The sequence below is a fragment of the Glossina fuscipes genome, unplaced genomic scaffold, assembly GCF_014805625.2.
Source record: "Glossina fuscipes isolate IAEA_lab_2018 unplaced genomic scaffold, Yale_Gfus_2 148, whole genome shotgun sequence".
Classification (NCBI taxonomy): Eukaryota; Metazoa; Arthropoda; class Insecta; order Diptera; family Glossinidae; genus Glossina; species Glossina fuscipes.
In genome coordinates, this window is record NW_023998491.1 from 246679 (window position 1) to 268225 (window position 21547).

General features: G+C 34.8%; 2 protein-coding genes across 2 annotated transcripts; one reads left to right on the forward strand and one right to left on the reverse strand.

Moving 5' to 3' along the window:
• The first annotated feature begins 2528 nt into the window (after positions 1–2528).
• LOC119641340 lies at positions 2529–11238 on the forward strand. Its single transcript, XM_038039927.1, has 4 exons — positions 2529–3155; positions 8957–9355; positions 9456–9837; positions 9921–11238. The coding sequence occupies exons 1-4, from the start codon at positions 3095–3097 to the stop codon at positions 11236–11238; spliced, it is 2160 nt and encodes a 719-aa protein (XP_037895855.1). The 5' UTR covers positions 2529–3094.
• Positions 11239–17393: 6155 nt separating this feature from the next.
• LOC119641341 (transmembrane protein 131 homolog) lies at positions 17394–20347 on the reverse strand. The gene is made up of 2 exons (XM_038039928.1): positions 19838–20347; positions 17394–18306 (listed from the first exon to the last, which is right to left on the reverse strand). The coding sequence occupies exon 2, from the start codon at positions 18294–18296 to the stop codon at positions 17394–17396; it is 903 nt and encodes a 300-aa protein (XP_037895856.1). The 5' UTR covers positions 18297–18306; positions 19838–20347.
• Between the last annotated feature and the right edge of the window lie 1200 nt (positions 20348–21547).

The following is a 21547-nucleotide window of genomic DNA, read 5'->3' on the forward strand; positions in this document are numbered from 1 at the left end:
TCGACAAAAGACGTTGGTTAATGGTATTTCAACGTTCTAAACTGGTATTAATAAAATTTGATTCGACTGGGGCAATTTTTTGAACCTCTCTCCGAACTTTCTTTCATATAAGCGTTCCTGCAGAAATTGTAGCTTGATGTGGCAACAATCAATTTTCCAATCGAATTTTCGATATATTGATTCATATACGTAAATAGACAAAGAAATCAACCTTACCGAAATTGGCCGGCGTAGGTCTGTTTTTTGAGTACCATCGCATAAAAGGATTCTTGGGAAATTTAAACTCTTATATGCTAAGAAGGCATAACTGTTAAAGTTTTACGATGAAAATTTGTAAGAATTAAATGAACCAAATTTGAACGGCATGTCTATTTCTTGGACCTCACAGCTTTTAAGATTTCTCATGAATAGTAAGCCGTTCAGAAAAAGGTTTACTTTTTAATACTTTGTATGACGAAAATTGGTCCATAGTAGCAATTTGACGAAACCACTGCCGGTAAACAATCTGGATCAGACAAGTCTTTTTTTAGATATGTACGGGTTACTTTGAAAAGCAAGCCCTTATATGGAGACAAATTCTAGTTTGTAGAAACTTAAAAATAATAACCATCGTTAGGAAGTAAACTAAGTTTGCTAAACTTAGACCACAAGCCATCTGATGCTTTGGACATTCCTCAATATGCGATCTTTCATGGAAGGTTCATAAAGGCCTCTGCAGGAAAATAATATGTAATATTTGATGCGTTATTACCAAAACGAATGAACAATTGTATTTGGCAAAATAACGTAGGGTACTTGATTGTCGCCCTTGCCCAACTGTAATATTTTTACTCGTTTTCTTTTTGCGCTTGTTTACCTAAGTAACCTTTTATTACTTAAGATCATAAAAAATGCGATAAATCCGAACCCTTATGGCATGTGATTATAAAATAAGTTAAGTTCGCTCGGTTAAGCGAAAGCCGACCAGAACGAGAGCTTAAAGTCCTCGTAACGCAACTCATGTTGACCCCTGCGTACGTTATGGCTGCTTAACCGTAATTAACACAAATGAATGTCTTTTGAATGAATTCGTATTCACTTATGTACGGTTATCGAAAAGAAATAAAAATGAAAAAAATGCGTTTGGATGGATCCGGTCATACCCAATATAGTCATAGTTACTTTACCTAATCTTTAATCTACGCTTGTATGAAAGAAAAATTGAAGATCATTGATCGCAATGTGAGCTCGTGTCGTTGTGATTTTTTACGCATTGTCAGGGACGACGAGGAAATGCATTTGTTATGCTTATTGAAAAGAAAGTTCACTCAAATATTCAAGAATATTCAAGGGTCAATGATCAGTGATCAGTGCATACATTGGCATGCCGTAGTAACATAACGTTCATCTTAAGATATTTTATTTATTTACTTTTCTCTATTTGCTCCCTATCATCAGATAATATTTTTGCCCTCTTCACTTAATTTTAATTAAAGACAATTGAGTTCAGTTCAATTCAAGTTATATGGGACAGTCTAGTATAGTGTAAAAAAAACACAATATTCTTGTCCATCATATGATTCAGACTTAGACATTTAACTGTATGAAATGACTTCATTCGTGGCTCAGAAAAAAAAAACATAATAATAATAACCAATAACTTTAACTCATGAGTGTCCAACATGTGTTAATAAAGGAGATAACGAATTCTCGATCTTTATATCCTACACCACTTGTGGTACGAGGACATATTAACTCTATGTGGATGTATGCAATACCCAAAAGGACTTGAAATGGACCCATCTCTTATTATACCGATCCATTCAGGGTCATTTTCCGAGTCAATCCAACTCTGTCTGGGCGTCTTGTGTCTTTATATGAAACTTGCAAGTCGCAATTTTCGAGATATTTTGATGAAATTTGGCACGCCGATCGTTTTTGGTAATGGTTTTTTCGACCATCTCGGCCTATTTTTCGGATTTTCCCCTAATAAGGATTTTCGCGAAAATTGATCCTTTCCATAGCAGAAAAGTCTGGATAATTTTTTGAACCATCTACGCCTATTTCTGGATCCTCCAGCATGTGGGGGTTCAACTTGTACGGCATTAGGTTGCATTTTGGCCCCCCTTTCTCCATAAATACGCACATGAAGAATCTGCTTTTATATAGAAACATGATCTCATTTTTGTGTTGTACAATAAAAATAAGAATTGTGTTAAACAATGTGCTGTAGGGTATTTAAGAGTCGGCCCTGCCCGACTGTAGTCTTCTCACTTTTTTTTCTTTTTCAATTCCAATATTTGAATAAGGAGCGGTTTCAATTGTTTTTGCAAAGTGCTTTTGCAAAGCTTTGGGAAATCCTGTCATATATATATATATATATGGCTAGGCAGCTTCTAGCTAATTAAAATGAATTAAAATACAAAACGATTACGATTCTTAAATTTCTTAAATTTTTTTTTTTTTTTTTTTTTTGTGACCAAAATTTACTTCAAGCATTTCATGCATTAATAATAACCTTCAACGTTTTTGTGTTTGTGTGTTTTCAGTGTGAATACCAAATGAGGAAAAAAGAAAACAAAAAAAATAAATAAAAAAAGCAGAAAACAGAAGAATCTTAAACACATCGATATGTAAAGCTGCAGGAGACCGATATATTTTACCCAGCCCAGCATGTGATTATGTTTTTTTCTAAAGTGATATTAACATATCGTGTTATTTAAAACATTTATTGCGGAATGTTATACTAAACAGCAGCTATAGGCTTAAGTATCAAGTGCATTAAAAAAACTGATATTATCGCTGTTGCTGCTACGGATCTATAACAATAATGTGAAAATTCTTATAAAGAAGAGATTTTTCCTTAAAAAAAAAGTTGAAAAAGAAATATTTACTCAATCTATGGTTGAATAAGAAATTAAGAGAATGAAGCGCATCTGTCTAATGGCACTTCGATTAACGTATATGTGTTAATTTAAATAAAACTTTTGTATTTAAAAAAGTAACATTTAAAATCCATCAATTTTTACATTACATCCATCTATCCTGCATAAGAAAAATATTTATTTCATCGACGGCTGCTTAATACTAATAAATCATAAGTAATAAAACTACAATGGATTCGGATCTCGTTTCGCAAACAACCAAAGATGATGAAATCACGCAGTTTATATGTGGTAAGTTTATTTAATGGAAAAAATTTAAAAAAAATGTTTTTTTTTTTTTCTAAAATATTTTCTAACCGAATTTTTCTCATTCACTTGACTTTTGTAAAACGTCATCAGGTTCAAGGAAACCTTAGCCTTAACGACACGTGTTAACAATCGTCTCTTGTTAGCCTTAGTTTTGAAGAAATTTCCTTTATCTAAACTCTGACTGAATATTTGTAATGAGCTTAAATGACCCTTTCTTTGCTCTAAAGTGTTATAATTTCTTAATATCTTATGCTTTGCTTACCCAAATTAAATATGTGGATATTATATGTGTGTAACTGTTTATCATGTCTTTTTTTATACCATACTTTAAAGGAAGATGAAGTTAAAACAAGTAAGAAAATTAAATTCGGTTACGACAGAATCTTTTATATCCATCACCGTTTACCCCAAAAAAAGACAGAAGAGAGCTGAAAGAACAAAATTCTTATACTCTATAATATGGAATGGGCGCGGTTGATTTCTTCTATTTTCAAAATAAAAGTTTTTTTGTATAGGATTGTGGGCATTATAGGCGTGTCCTTTGAAAAGTTTTGGTCAAATTCTTCTGCAAAATGGGAGAATATGTGCCACATGTACTATAAAGTTGCGTAAACAGGCAGATGGGCAGACGAATAGGTGTACATGTTTAGGTGCAATCCAAAATTGAAACTGGCGAAGAATATATATATACTTCATAGAATTTTTGAAGCTTACTCCTGCGCCTTGTAAAGATAGCGAAAAAATAATTCATTTTTGATACACTATAATATTGGGTAGGCGTGGTCAAATTTCACAAATGGTACAGCATCATCCATAGAATATGCGTTCAAATTTTTGTACCTTTATTTGCTATAGTTTGTGACTAATGAGCAAAAGACCAATTTTTGAAAAACAGAGACGTTCTCCGTTTACATGGTACTGTGGGCATGCCTTTCGACCTATTTGGCTCAAGAAGATGTTTACAGCATACATTATACAGACGGACAGACGGACAGAGGGACATGCTTAAATCGATTTAGAATTTGATGCGGATCGAGAATATATATACTTTGTGGATGCTGCCTTCTAGGCGTTTCAAACGTTGTAACAAAATGAATATATTTTCGATATATCCTTCGATGTTGGGTACACACAAGAAGATTCTTTTTATACCATATATCACTTGTTATACAGAGTATATTAAGTTTATACGGACGGTTGTTACCGCAAGAAGGATTCGAGATAGATTCACTTTTTATTACTCAGAGTCATTTTCTGAATCAATCTAAGCGCTATCTGTCCGTCTGGCTTTCTCGTTTTCAACTAACAGGTCGTAAATTTTAGAGATATTTTGATGAAATTCGGCACGCTTTCGTGTTTTGGCCCAGAATGGTTCAGAACGAACGACGCTAAACTATTACAGTAACACTTAAGATAGGTGCACTTTTTTAATACCGATTAACCCAAAATTGATTTGTGGAAACGATTTGAGCATTTCTTTACGTCTCTCTGCTTGTCCCTGCAGTTTCATATTGACCGAAGTGGTTTGGTGCGACCTTATTGAAAATGGGTTGGACCGTCACGTTCTGTCCCTTGTTTGCCGTCTTGTGTTAAATCCATAGGTCGCAAACTTTAGAAATATTTTGATAAAATTTGATACACTTTCATGTTTTGTCCCAACGACGAACGCTATTGGAAATGGCACGGGCAAGACTACTTTTTCGACCACTGCCTATATATCATCATTATTTTGAGAAGTTGTTATAAGAAACACTTAAGATAGGTGCACTTTTTTAATACCAATTAACGCAAAATCACTTTTTGGAATCGATTTGAACATGTCTGTACATCTGTCTGCGCGTTCTTGCATTTTCCTATTGACCGAAGTGATTTGGTGCGACCGTATTGAAAATAGATTGAACCGGACAATTTTTACGGCTTTGCTTAATTTGGGCCACAGGAGTTTACGTTTCGGATTCCCTCTCGCATAAGAATTACGATGAAGAGTATATCTCTAGATGAAAAAAAAGTTATAAAAATTTTGCTACGAAAGTAAATAAAAAATTACTTTACTCTGTGGGATATTTAATGGCCGATGTGCGTCTGACTATAACATGTTTACAACTGAAAGTTGATTTAAAATAACGACCGGACATCTTAATTTGATGCTATATTAAATTCATGGATTCCTTGCCATATGTAATAACAAAAGTGTATTGTTCGCTATCTTATGACGAAAATACATCAACAATTGTATTAAGTGTATTAAGGGTATGGGATATTTTTTGATGGTCTTTGCTCGACTGTAACATTATAATTTACTTTAGTTAATCATATTTTTCACATTTTTTTTTTTTACAATCTTTTAAATAATTTTTTAAAAAAACCTATCACTGATGAGTAAAGTCTTAAATTTAGCATAGGTTAGCTAAAGCCCCCATAAAAATGCGCTAAAGCGTAAAATTATTAAATGTGCAAGAAAAGAAAAAAAAAAGACATACTAAGAAAATAAAAAAGTAATAAAAAAAAAAAAAATAATGATAACTTTAAATGTGAAATAATTTTTTCACTTACTTTTTACTTCTTATATTTTATAACCACCAGCAGATGGCAGGGATTAATTAAATTTGACTTTCTCCTCGCCATATCGCCAAGCAGAAAATTCTCAACCAGCTGGTGTGTGTGTGTGTGCGTATTTTTTAAACTATGCGCTTGCATCAAAGTAATTCCGCTCATAAAAATTCTTCTAAATTTTTATGAGGTTAACTTGAAAAAAATTACTATGGTCGAAAGTACCAGCCCGTGAATATCAAATTTAAAAGTAATGGATGTAGGGAAAAGCACTGCAACCGTCTAAAAATAATAAAAAAAACTTAAGGGGGCGGATAGACAATGCATTCGTGTAAAAGTAGCACTTTTGAGACAATTTTATTTCGTCTACTCCTATGTCCGTCTGTCCATCTGTCCGACGGTGTAGTATTTTATGATAAACAATTTCCCGTTCGCAATAGTGAAAGTATCGCGTAGAAATTTGCAAGAGGACGTGAAAATTACCTCAACTAATCCAGGTAAGCGACTATAACACCCCCACGCCAATGCAATGTAAACTGAGAACACCTTTCCTTTCCGTGTTTTTTGTCTATTACTTATAATCTGCAACAAGCCTACGATAAAAAATTTCCAACTTTATCCCAAGAAATTGTACGCCTTCTACATACAGTTTGTTCCATTTTTTTACCTATTTTTTTAGGGTAACGATGATGGATATAAAAGATTCGATTAAAACCCATAAAACCGCTACTCCATAGTTTTTTCTTTAAGATTTAATGCTAAACTATGCCGCTTTTGATGGCATTGCTCAAAGGCGCAATACAACACATTTTACACTTTAAATGTTGCGAAGTAGAAGAAAGAAAACCAATTCCAACTAAATAATGAAGCAACATGCAGGCTAATGAATCGCTGTCAATTCTATATCTTCCATGAAAATGCTTTTAATTACAAAACCTCTGGGCAAGTTAGAGATCTACAAGCAATAGGCAGACATTAGAGTATAATCTCTCAACACGGATTGTTGCATTTCAAGCATAATTTTTTTTCGGGATAATCACTTTTTTTCCCTTTATTCGATAAGACTGGTGTGGGATAATCTATTAAGTCAATAAAAATATTTTCACCGGCTTTCTCCCTTAAGATTGCTGTGTTGTTTAGTATTTGCTCGAAAACCGCGAAAAGTGAGCATTTTCTACATTTGTATGCATGAAAAAAATGGTCATCGTTATGTGATCCAATATGTTCGCTTCAAACTTGTTAGTCCAGTCAATATTAATCTTCTCTCGAAAAGTTTTTCTCTCGCTTACGACATTACAATATCATGTGGAAGAGTTAAAGGACTTTGTGAAATTTCGAGCAATTGAGGCGAACACGTCGCAAATAGTGAATAAAATGACAGACAGTGAGTCAGTATTGATTGATAAGTGGAATGGTCAAAGCTGTGCGTACGATGAGTGCGGCGACGTAAGTGCATAGTAGAACAAGAACAGTGAACTACACATCCACGTTTACCGAAATCAAAGAGATAATGCCTCCTGCATAAGCCTCCTTAAGCACTCTATTCATCAACTTAAATCTTCTTGGAAAAATGGCTCTGTAATAAAAGGTTTTGTAGCCATGAAGAGGTGAAATTTACGGTTGATACGAACTAGTCACGCGGAAACTGTCCCAGTATAAGAAGAAGTTTTTTAACCTTTGGTCTATGTTTAAATGAAATAATCATATAGTAGGCTTATGTCAGTGAGAAAGTTGGCCATAAAGTCTTCTATTGACTCTGAATGCCTTGAAAACTAAGAGCACTATCCCATTGCAAATCATGGGCCGAAGTGGCTCATAGGTGGGGTTGGATGCGGAATCACTCAGGGATTATAATCTACCCGTTCGATAAGTAGATAAGGGCCCAAAAATAATAAAATCTGTACTTCGGATAGTTAGACAGACAGAGAGGATTACACTTTTTGCGTTACAAAAGCGAATAGTTTCTGTAAGTGACCGTCTAGTAACTGCCAATTTTTTTTTTTTTTTTTGAGATAAATTGTTGAACTTGTATAACAACGGACTTATTGCTCGCTTAAATAAGCCCTCCGCCGTTAAAGGTATTGTCGAGGCTAATGATAAGTAGAAGTTATTTCGAGAAATTTTACTCGCTATTAAGCCTAACCCATCTAGCTAGCATCTTCTATTCCCGCATAGATCCATAACGTAATCGCCTAGGTTCCCTAAATATTTTCTATTCTATTTGTAAATTTTATGCCCACGAGTTTCACTATTCCTCTTTCGTATAAGTCCTTGGATTTGAAGGGGGAAAACCAGTTTTTTTTTTCGAAATCTGTTTACAATTAAACGTTTGGCAAACTAAATAAGTGAGAAACTGATGTTCGGTCGTGACCGAATCTTTTATACCCATCATCATTAGCCTAAAAAAGACAATAATAGTTAGACAAATAAATTTTCATTTTCAACAATATGGGGTGGGCGAGGCTTTTTTTTAAATTTTCAGGATGAAAGTTTTTGCTGCACAGGCCGCGCAAATTTGTAGGCGATATCTTCATTTTTACGAACGGAAGGGTATTTACCACAGAGACTGTATACTTGGACAGAGGGACAGACGAACAAACGGACTTGTACGGTTATTTGCTGCGGTTTGTAGGTAACAAGCAAAAAACCAATTTTTTATTCCTTTTGAAAAACAGAGGTGTCCTCAATTTACGTTGCACTGTAGTCGCTTCCTTCAACCAATTTGGGCCATTTTCAATACAAACTGGCGCGCAAGAACTCCCACTGGTTGTGACAAAATTGAAGTAGCCTACAGCTTTGTTTTCTACACAAACGAATAGACAACCAGACGGATAGACGGACAGACAAACGTGATTCAATCGATTAAGAATTTGATGCTGAGCAAGAATATATATAGACTTTGTGGGGCCGCTGAAGCTCTTCTTTCTGAGCATTTCAAACGTTTTGACGAAATGAATATGCCGCTCATCCTTCGATAATGGTACGCAACACATATGCAGTCATGACTTATAAAAAATTGCAACTAATTAACACTCATTTCAAACTCATTTCTCAGGAATCGTAATGAGATCATTGTTTCATTTTATGTCAAAATGTATTCAAGTCATTTAACTTACCTTTCTTAATAGTGTTTTTTTTGTTCTTTCAGGTTAATAACCGTAAACAAGAGTTTTTTTGTAAATTTCCGTTATGTTTATCAAGTTTTCTTCTTTTTTTTTTTTTCATTTTCATAGATATACGCGACTATCTGAGAGCTTCTTTGGAACCTTCAGAATATGAAAATACTTCAACTATATTTTATGTAACGACAGCCGAAGTAACCGAACAGCTGCTAAATCGTTGCAATTCGCTGTTGCAGCGTCTAAACGATAGCAATAATGCGAAGAAAATTGAACAAGCAAAGCCATTAAAGAACGGTTCTGTGATGACTAATGATGTGGAAAATTATCATCAGAATCAGGCAAAAGTTAATAATAATTCTTTACACTACAATAATCATATAAATGTAAGAAACAACAACACGTCATCCGTTACATCGAACACATCAAATCAGAGTGGCTTAGCAATTCCTGAAACGACGGTGGATGATGTTTTGTATTTAAATATGTCGCCTGTGAATAACCAACGGAGCAGTAAGTTATTTGATTTAAATTTAAAAAAGAAGAAGAACACATTTTATTTAAAAAAAAAATTAATATTATTTAATTTTTTTTTTTTTTCATCTCTTAAAAGGATCATCTCCGAGAGAATTTAAGATTTTAGAATCCACAGATTCCACAGAGAGTATTAAATCTTTTCGGGATTCTTCGGCATCTTCGAAAGGAAATAAAAGTTTCTTATATCATCATAATCATATAAATTCGAGCATCAGGGCGAATGATTTTGTAGAAGAAAATTTAGAAAATGCTTTAGATGATTTCGACAATGATGATGATCCACAAATTTACGATATATGTCAGGTAACCACCCAGGGTTCCGACGGCGAAGAAGATTACGTTCTTGAAGAAACTCATAAGGCCATTCCGAATATCGATTCCGATTTTCCATTGGCCGGCATAGATTGCCCATACGTTGATCTACCCGCCGGTCATTTAGCTATTCAGACGTCCGCAAAGTAAGTATTATATTTTTTCCCATCACTTATTCTCATTAACAGTAAATATTATGTTTTTTCCCATCATTTATTCTCATTAACAGTAAATATGGCCAATTGCAACGTATAGAGAAACGTATATTTTTCGATCAAAGTAAGAAATATTATTGCGGAATTTTAAATGATTGGTTTTTGTGCTATGCCGAAGGACCCACCACTGTTAAGCCTACGATAACTTTGCACTTGAAAATGCCGGGTATCGAGATTGAACATTTTGGCGAAGGCAAACGGAGAGATGTCTGTTTTCAGATTTCCACATCCGATCCTAATAAACGTTTCGTATTTCAAGCCGCCAATGAAGTGGACGCCAAAGAATGGATCCATGCTATAGAAGCCGCTATACGTAATGATACGAATGGTGATAGCAACGGCAGCAATCATAAAATCAATGCACGTAAATCGTGCACAGCGCCAACCACAAAAAGAATCACCTTTTTAAGCAGTTTTCATAAACTGACGAACGAGAATAAACGGTTCAGTACGTTATTTAATACGATAAACGATTGCATTTATGAAGAGCCTTCACCGCTCTATCAGGTAAACGAGCCGTCAGAATTGTTAATAGATAAAGATGACGAAAACTCGGACTCTCCACCCGTATTGCCGTTAAAGCAAACCAGTCCCGCTGCTTTAGCTCAGAAATTTGACTATGATATTCCTACGCGCCCCGCACAACCGCTTAAATCTGGTGGTGGAAAATCACCAGAAATTGTTTTATTAACCACAAGTCCGGATACGAAGGCAAGTAGTGGAAACACTTCACCGGAACGTAAAGAACGTAAAGCTGTTGGTGTTGATAGCGAAGACGGATCAGATTTTCAGACCAAAGTAAGAGAGTTGCATAGTAAGCTTTCTAGTCAGCTAGCAGCAGGACCAAATTTAAAAAAAATCAATAAGAAATCGTATACAGCAGCCAATCAAAATGATTCGAATTCCCTGATTATCAACTCTTTGCCCTCCACCCCCAAAAATTGGTTATTTAGTCGCCTGAGTAAAACCACATCGTCTACACGAAGCTTTTCTTCTTCTTCTTCCTCCTCATCGGCAGCCTTAATTTCTCCTACTAAATGTAAAAGTGAGAAGCAAAATTTGCTCAACTTTGCAGACTCTTGTGAAAGTGGCGTGGGTGGCGGTTTCGACAGTATTGACTCGCATTTGAGCAGTAATCCGAATTCACCCATTTTAAAAACCAACTCTCCATTGCTAAATAGTGGCAAAAGTAAAGTAAATATGATTATTAATAAATTAGAAGCTACTGGCCACCAATTGCCATTCGGTGTGGATGTAGCGGTAGCATCGTTTAGTTCCTTTTGTGAAAATGACTGCAATAATTATGAAACCATTGTGACCAACACCTATTAGCTTGTTTGAAGAAAAATTTAACTGAAATCATGATTAAATAAAACAAATGCTATTTTAAGACTTTTTTCATATTTATAGCATAAATCTACGGTTTTCTATTTTTTTTTATTTTTTTTTTATGATAATAAAAGTAAAAAATGAATGTAATTAATTAAATATTATAAACTAATAAAGTAATATTTTTAAATTCCTTTCAATTCACTGTAGAATGCTGGATTTAATTGGCGTTTTCGTGCCCAGTTTCTTTAAGCATGCGCTTGTAGCTTCTTTAATTAGATTTTCGGTGAAATCGCATGCATTTTCACGCATCAAATAGAAATCTTGATGCGAGCGTAATTCGCTCATTCCGACAAAACCCTGCTTCATTGTATAGAGACACGATTCACGAGAATAAATGAACAAATATGCGAACAATTTACCACTTCGTTACGTGTTAAGTTGAGCCTTTTAAAGGGAGGTGAATTAAAGGCCGCAGCTAGTGGCGTCCAAGTTGTCACCAATTGCCGATAAGTGTTAAATTGGATTTGTAGTTGTTGAGTGATTGATGTGACTGTGTTTGCCGCAGAAATTTATAGATTTCAAGCAAAAATTACTGCTTGTGCAGTAGTTATATTTCTCTTTACTTTTTCAATGGTTTTTTGAATTAGTCGAAGCTTTCAAACTTAAGCGTAAAGTTCTTCAAACCTCAATTCTCTATCAGGATACATGCAATGTCTTTCAAACTGTATAATTCTACTACTTTTATGCAAGCAAGCTTGTATGGCGTACGATTTTTTACAACGCTTTCGCTTGTATATCAAGTTATGCCTCGTGAATATGTAAAAAGTGCCAAATTCAATGCTTGCGTGGTTCGTAATTGAGATTGAAAACATTTGAATGCGTGGGTTACTAAAGCCAATTACTGAAGCCAAATACGGCGTTTGCCTACACAAACCACAGAAGCGTCATGCATTTCACAATGTGTTGCCATATAATTCAATTGAAAAGTTATAGCGGCTGCCTACAAAAACATTGATAAGGTGCAAAAGCAAGAAAGAAATATTTCTATAAAAAGTACTCTTTTGATGCGAAAAAATTATTGTTATTACTGTACTTATTATTTTTATTACTTAGTTTAATTTTTAAAATTTCTTATTGTTATTATTAGTAAATAAACTGTAAGATTAAAGTCTTAAAGCACTAGCATTTAAGGCTAACGGCTTTATTGAAAGCTCCAGCGCATTTGAGATTTGAATCTATCACAATTGAACGTTTAGTCCACATTCTTTGCCTTGTCGAACATTTAAAGGTATTGTTCACCTTTTAATTCTATGTAATATTTTCTTTTTTCTGATCGTTGGTCACAGCATGTAAAACCGTATAATTACGTGTTGTACAAATTTTAAAAATTTGCTAAAAAAATGAGTCCACGCACAACGGAACGTAAGTTACATGTTCAACTACATTTAAATGCACACGATCAATTTTATTTTGACAGCTTACGTGTCAGGCACAATATATAACGCAATTAATAAAACGAAAAAATTAGAAATGATTAAAATGGTGGCGCTTGGGAAGCGCAGACTTTTTCATTTACTTTCATCATTGTTTGCTACGAGCTTGAATGTGAACTAAGAATTTCTGTCATTTAGGAGAGGTGAAGAAACCTGATAGTGAATACAAATGAAACATAGCCAAAGCTTTTTATTTGTTGTTCATTTCGGTGTGATTTAAATAGGAAAAATAAGTGCAGCGTTCTTGAAGTAAAATAGTAGACGATTGAAGTCCGATTGATACGACTTTAATAACTGGAGACCTTAAAAGGTTTCTCCTAGTTTTTAACGTTGGGAGCTTATTCTTGACAATTTGAATTATTAAGCGAAAATAAATAAATTATAATTCTTTGAGAGTCATGTAACTTCTTAGGCAATTTAATTGCCTAATCGTTACCCTGAGACGATACCTTGTCAAAGGAGAAAACTTCATCAGGGGCAAATTGGCTTTTAATGCAATAATTTCTTTGCGTTTCAAGGGTCTAATATTATATACATAAATAATGACATTTCTATGCCTGCAGTCAACTCATATTGTGTGCATACTTTTTGTATGCGTGCACTCCGTTTACAAACTCTAATGGGAGAAGACTATATGTGACCTTCAACATGTAACAATCATAAACGTTTAGTAGAATAATGAATTTTCAATCAGTGCAAGATTGTCATCCCATGTAGTTATGCTTGTCTGTAGACTCAAGCTTACTGGAACCTGATATTGTCGATTTGAAAACAAAAACCATTTGAGGAACCATCCACTGAACAAGTCCGCAGATTTTCAATTTATCAATTTTTAGCTGTAATAACACAGGGATGTAATTCAAAATGAGCCATTGTTCGATGTGACTGAACTTTACAATATCGCCGAAAGCATCACGCTATTATAAATACCACATTACTGGCAAATATCAAAGCATATCCAATGCGTTGGGTTGAAGGTTACATAAGCAGGAGCAGAAGAGGTACATCAACTGTTTTTTAAAGAATACCTTCACATTTTTTCTCTATGTCGTTAAACACCGAGAAAGAGACTGAGTTGTAATATAAAAAATACTTGGAGTAGTGAAGAAATCACGTAGGCTAGACAAACTCGCAATTCCTTCAATCTCTGTGAAAACAAAGCACTGTTAAACCTGTTTTTGTGCGGTGTTTTTTATGCGCTTTTTATTTTGTACATTTGGTTATACGGGGATTCGTTAGGTGCAACTTTCTTCTATGTGATACACGAACGTGTACAGACAAAGCAAGAGGGACGAAAAGTGTCCACAGGGTAAGTCCAGCAATAACTTTTTCGTATGTGGAGATATTGTCTCAGATATGAAAAATTGTAAACGAAGTTAAAAAGCGCAGAATGTTACAATTATTAAAATGTTGACTCCCGTCGCATCTATAAGAAATGTTCGAGCTAATTTTGAAATTTATACCCTAAACAATGTCAATTATGCCATCGGTGGTTTCAAGATATCAATGCAGCAAATAACAAATGGCATCTGTGACGAGATCTTTGTGTTATAGGCAATTATTGCAATCGTGTTAATTTGGCCGATAATAACATTTACAGTTTGGGTCGTGAAATTGGTGGCAGCAGTTTGCCTATCGGTTTCAATCCAAGAGAGCCACGATAGTATAAATCAAACGAAATGCCAGAAGGTCTACGGGAAGAATTTAAATTTGTTTCCCATTATCGTAAATTGTTAGGTATTGCAAAGCCAGCGCAGGCCTTCACATACGCACAAATAATTGCAAGACGATGCCTTCCAGGCTTTCTCAAAGCTCTCTATTTGCACCTCTTCCGGAATTTCGCTATTTTTTCAAAGTGTTTACAAATGTTATCATTCGTTTAAAAAAAAGGAACCCATGCAAAAACAAAATTGAAGTCCTTAAATACGACTCTGTGCGTGCGAAAATTTAGATAATTTAAATTTCTTTTGAGGTTATGTAAAAAAACATTTCCTATGTTAATGAAGAACAACAGCAAAAAATCCAATTGTTAAATCCAAAAAGAAAAATTGTTTAAAAAAGTGACTAAAACTGATTAAATTAATCAATAATTGTTTATTTCCTTTCCAGCTCAAAAATCGCGCGGCGTGCTTGCCGCCACTCGGACGCGGACCTGCGACGAGATTTGAGACGAAGCGAGGGCGGCGATTCTCGGCCAGAAGAGCTCACCCCTAGGCGTAGGCGCCCAAGAGGTGGGCGGCGCCAACCTGTAAATGATAATAATACATAAGTATTACTATGCATAAAAAATGTAAGTAATGATATTTATAATGATTTTAATGATAATTATTTTGTCATTATTTGTAGGTGAACCAAAACCACCATATCAACAACGGCTGACGTCAATAATCCGACTACGCCCCAAATTTATAATTGGACACTAGGTTTAAATGATTTTTCTAGTCTTAATAAAGTCTCTAAGCAGCAATTTATCTGTAAAAATTATTATCGGCTTGGGAAGCGGTAGGTAACTTTCGCCGAGATGATTTGTTATAACCTATCCCGATATAGAATGGATGCAACTCCATGATTCATTATATCGATCGATTTGGAAAGTGATTCTAATCTTGTGCGTCCGTCTTGTTTTTTTTTTTGTGTGGAACCTGCAGGCCGCAATTTTTGATATATTTTAATGAAAGTTCGTAGATTGACGTGGTTTTCTCTAAGGACGGAAGCTGTTGAAAATTTTATGGATCGGACCACTTCTTCGATCACTTCCCATATACTGTCACATTCTGAAAAGTCGTTACATGAATACCTTTAAAATGGCATATGGTATTTAACGGTGGGCCGTAGCCTACTATAGTCCTTTTACTGGTTTTTTTCACACTTGTCAGTCGTACGTGTCATAAAACCGGCTTAACAAACGTATATGTTCTAACGATATGTGTAGCTTATTTCGATTACATTAAGCGTTGGATAAGACATACGGAAGCAATCTATCTTATATTATCTATTGACATGTTGTAGCGCATTCCCCTTCAGTGTCAAACTCGAGTGTGCCAATTGATCTCTGGAAGTGTTTTTTGTACCTTACACCACTTGCGGTATAGTGTATATTAAACTTAGATGTTGCTCATGTCTTTGTTCTGCTTGTCGGCTTATTAAGCTAGATACAACTAAAAATCCGAACATTACTGGTTCCACATAGTTCTTGGTGACAATATCTTATCAATGTTTAAAAGACGATTTCTCTTCGCTCTTAGTTCCATCCGTTGATACTGAAACAATTATAAATATTGTGACAATACATCCTCTGGTGTAGAAGAGCTGTAGTCATACATTGTCATTGTAGAGTAGGTCTGCTATAAAGAAAGTGGATAATAGAAGTGGAATCTTTGCCTAAATTTTATAACTTATATTGAATAGTAAGGTAATGAAATTTGAACATATAAATGATCTCAATCAAATAGGGACTATATTCCTTGACAAATCCTTCTATTCGTCTATTATGTCTGCACTCCTATATGAGACTCTAATGCATATGCACGTATACTTACTACCTTCACGCTAATACATATCTTAAATTGCTGTTGTTACTCATTGCTCTGTATCAACTTAAAATTATTCGATAAATAAACAAAATCCCAAAATATATAAAATAATAAAAATCTTCTGAAAAATAAAGTGCCACAAAATAAAATAAGAAGCCAATTAAAAAACAAGAAATATACAAAACTTCTCATGAAATGATTTTGGTTACGTCGCAGACACGAGAGGACGCAAAGTTAACCATCAACTTTCTTAAGGCTCGTGTAAAGAACTTTGTGCTTGAAACTGTTCTGTACAGCCCAATGAATCATCTATTGTTGAAGAAAAATTATTAAATGAAAAATAAGTAAGAACGTTATAGTTGGGGTCTGATTTTCATCATGAAGTGTTGAAAATTATACCTTTTTGTCATGTGTACTTCAGTTTCGTTACATGAGATAGAATTTTATTCTATGTTACAACATTCCAAAATATGAGGGTAAACTGAGAACATGTATCATTCGCAATTTTGCTCACTTCACGTAAATTACAACATTGGTGAAACGAGTTTTATTAGCGTGCCGTTTCTTTAAACCGCTGTTTCCATTACCGTCACTAGCATTAGACTTCTCTTTAGCTTTAGCAGTAACGGCCTCTACTCCAGACGTTTCAGTAGACGGATGGGAACACATTGCTATATTGCATTATCTGTGCATTATCCCGGGCCAAAGAAAGTTTCGACTATTAATAGCATATGTGGGCCGTGATAAGCACCAAGGATAAGGCAAACATTATGGATAAAACTGCGATTGCTGCGCTACGTATACGTAATTCCCAAAAAGGACGATGTAACAAGGCAATACAACGTTCAAGCCTTTGTTCGGCAATTGTGCTACAAGCACATCATCAAACCCAAACGAATGGTTGGTTTTCAAAATAAATGGTTTCGTAATACGTGTAACAGTGAAATCCGGCTGAAAAGCAATTTCAATCCTACGTGTACCGTTCGTTTTTAACTCAAACGGCGAACAATCAGCTATACTAAAACCATAACCGGTACATGCTGATCATGTATGAATATTCCTTTTATCCAAATAGGTAATTCTCCAGAATTACGAGCCGTAAAGACGCGTTTTGCCAGAAGGTGAAACGTCAAAAACGAACATATAAATCAATTTTATTCTTATTATTCATATGAGAATGTACCTTGCGTGCGACATCCACACCAACCTTAATCGGATTTTGTGTCGCAGAACAAACGCGTTCTATTTGCAGTTCGCTTCTTTCAAAGAGGAGCGGATTTAGTGAGCCGGGCTTGCGATTACTTAAACGAAATTGCGATTGGACTATCTTGGCACTAAGCCAGATAGCCTCATATATGGTTAAATTATTGCGTACATGCAGCAGAGTGCAATAAGCTCCCGTAGTGTGAGAACGAAATATAACGGGGCCTGAAACGCTTGCTCCCGTGGGTATTAGTAACGGCTTTTCAGGAGGATTGTTGACTAGAGAAAATAGCGCTTTACCTGTGAGATAACAACTTGGTGCAATTACAATAACTTCAAGCGGTGAAGAAAGTTGCGTTTGCTTTGCCAGTGACGGATCAGCTAAAAAATAATCAACGAGTAAAGGAGTGTCGGCCGGATTCGTGATTGTTACGACATACTCCTGTGTTTTATTTACTTCTGTGGTAGGCAGTACAGCAGCACTACCCATTAATTGTAGCCATTCTAGTTCAATGATGAGATTGATTTGAAATTGAACTGAATCTTTCGTGGCCATCATAAAATCGATATTCTGAAAATAGTATTTGAAATGACGATACAATTCGGTCCGTCGTCTCAATTCGACTTCATCAAAATGAGGAATGTGATGATTATTGCCTTCAAAATTGTTAAGAAACGTGACCACCTCATCTGTATAAGGAAATATGCAAGAACGTGAACCGCGTAAGAGGGCCAGTTCGAAATAAATTCGTCCAGCAGTAGTAACTGTTTCAGGAGATATTTTGGAACCATATTTCTGGACATCTTCAAATCGAAAACCCGGTTCCATAAAATTGATACTACGGATGTGCAAAGGATATTTGTAAATTGAACGTATCCTCAGTTCGAAAGAGCAAAGTTTACCTTGAAATAATATCGAAAAAAAGACGATTACCATATTAGTGAAGAAATTGCCTTCAAATTAATCGTAGTCTTTAATAATATTGAAAAAAAAAAATGGCCGAATTGAATAAGACCTGTTTGTCTCCTAATGAAGCATAGAGTTTAATATTTTTGCTAGGAATTTACGAAATTTTTCGCTAACGGTCTCCTATTACTTGTAATACGTGCAGAATTAAATTTTATCTCATACGTTTACACTCTTTAATATTACTCAATGAATAACTTATGTATTCATCGTCTGCACCGGGCTACGGCAAAGTAATTTTGCCAATTAATATAGCGGAAAGGAATTGCATATATATATTATATCTGGGACGGTTATAGAACTTTCAACGCAAATGAAAATATAAAAATATGATTGATATAAGATGAATAAAATAAATATATAGTGAGTAAACCATGTTTGCATATAAAACAGTGTTTAGAGCATATCATTTTTATAATAAAACAAATAAAATAATTGTAGCTGTGGTAGCCTAGACCATCCTGACGTTATCCGAACTTTGAAAATAAGGTGTTAAGATGTAATCGAAATAGTTTGTCCAAACTGAACTATTTTCAAAACGTATTAGTGTATCAAATTTTATAAAAATGACTCAAATGTCGCGGCCTGTAGGTTGAACACGAGACAACGACAACAGGCAGACAGACAAGCTTAGATCGTTATAATAGAAGATGGGTCTATATAAAGTCGTTTTAATTGTTGCTTACATTCGTACAATCTTAATATATCCTTTTATCGTGTAGAGTATATAAAAATACTCACTTTAAATGGTGAATGAAATCCATAGATCTTAATGAAAGTTAGTCAACGGATGCAGCTAAGTCTTTCTCTGTTATGATATGTAATACCGTGATTAAAAGTTTCACATTAACTTATGCTTAAACGGTGCGAATTTTTAAGTTAGTTTATGAAACCAATTTATGCCGCTTGGCTGCTACAAACATCCCGTAATAAGCGTTTTCTATTCACCTCATAGCCAGACATATTTTATAAAAAAAAAATTTAATCAAATTCAAACGAATAATTAGTTTTCTACTTGTGCAAAAACGGGAAAAATCGAGCATGTTCTGTGAATATATCGGGAAAATATTACAGGTTTGAAATATACAACTGATTTTAAAGATAGATTAACACACAATGCACCCATACCGCTAAAATATCAATTGATTTCGTTATATATTTAAATATTTTCAATTCCAATTTGGTACCTCAAAGATTATATTGTAAAAATAGTTTATTTTCACGACTTTTTCAACGTTTTTTCCCAAAAATATTTAACAGGCAGCAAAAAAATAAAACCACATAGATAATTAGTATAACAAGGAAAAGCTGCAGCTAAAGATAGCAATCACAAAGGAAACTTTGTAGACGATTTACGATAGGTACTACGACTTACACTTATGATCAAAAAAGTTACTACTAACCTGACTGTTCGATACGTTGTCCCCTTTCTTGGTTGCTTTCAAATCGTGTTGTAAGCTGTTAAGAGGACTTCCAGAAATTTAATTTCCAAATGCACAGTCGTTTGATGTAGTTCTGTTGGTTCCTCGGAATCCACAGCAAATTGATTGGCCTCCTTTGGGCGATACCAGTCTGCTGCAGGTGATCGAGTCTTTTTCTTTTCCTCAGGTGTCGGCGGCAGCGGAGGTGGCGTTGCCATCCTAACATCTTTATCTGTAGTCAAGTTCATGCCAAGAGGCAATCTAGAAGTATCTTCGAATGTCTGTTTTTTCGGGCTTATCAAATTTCTGCATATCATCACAATCGTAAAATGCGAGCTGCTGTTTCTGTTTCAGTAATCCCATCAGTTTTTTCTAAAAACGACAATTTAAATAATTTCACATAAATATGACCTTTTTCATCAAAAGGATTTTTTCCTCTTTTTTCTTAGAAAATAAATTTTTTTGGTCAGTCTTTTCAAGCATATCAAAACTTACAAATGGAGGTTGCGAAAATGAGCGATGACAATGAAAATTCCCGTTAAGTAACGCTTCTTCTTTTTGTTCCTTTTCATTAGTGTTATTAAGCTACAAATGCGTTATAGCGTTTTTTGTATTAAATTTTTACGATCTTAGAAGTGGCGACGCATTTGCAATAAAACAAATTAGCTTTTTTATATTGGAAAACGGCGTTTGTAGATTACGGGCAAGTTCGGAGGAATGAAAAATTATGAAGGATTTGCTGAGATTTGATAAATGACCTTGGGATTAAAATTGGCAAAACACAATTGAGGAAGTGTCTTGTAAGTACTAGATAAGCATAAACGTAATTATAAAATGATGTTCAAAATATACTGAGACTTATCGTGCCCCTAGGGATGACTGGTGGATTATCATTTATAATTGGGCAGCTTGTTGAGAAAAAGAACTGAAATTTTTGGTTTTTACTTTTAATTTGATCGCTATATTATTTTTAATTTGCTATATTTGAAAATGTGGCCAAATCGGCCGCAATTGACACAGTTTAACAGCAGTGATAAAATACTCCACTGGGACAACACAGTAATTGAGTTTGATGTTTTTGGGGATTAATTTCCCTTAAAAGTCAATGTTCATCCTGTTTTTAGCTCGTGACGCAAACGATCACAACTTCGGAAATAGCAGAATTCAAAAAATCTTCCTCCTTAATTGAAGGAGGGGTATTTTCCACAAACCCGTATTTTTCAGTAGATTATTAAAATAAAAATGTAGTATTTAAAGCTTTTGTTTTGTACTTGCCGTTGGTGTCGTTTCTTAATTCGTCTATTTTGTTTCACATTTATTTTTCAGGTTCTTGAATTTATCTCAATTTATCTCTCTTTTCCTAGTTTCTTATATAATATAACTAATTCAAATAAAATAAATATGTTACCATGGTCAAAATTCCAGACAGTCTGTTCAGTCCACTTTTCAAAGAATATCCGGACTTATGGAATAACAATAGAGGGAACAATTTGTGTAGGGATACCTGTAGAAAATTAGCCGCCCGACTGACGCAGGAAATTGAGGACTTAGTTACCACTCAAGGCGTAGTTAAGAAAATTTACGCGATTAGACATAGCTTGAAAAGGGTTGACAGAAGACGGGGCGGTCAGACCAGGATGACGGACTACACCTGGTACGCCAGAAAATTGGCCCTGGCGTGGCGGGACGCAC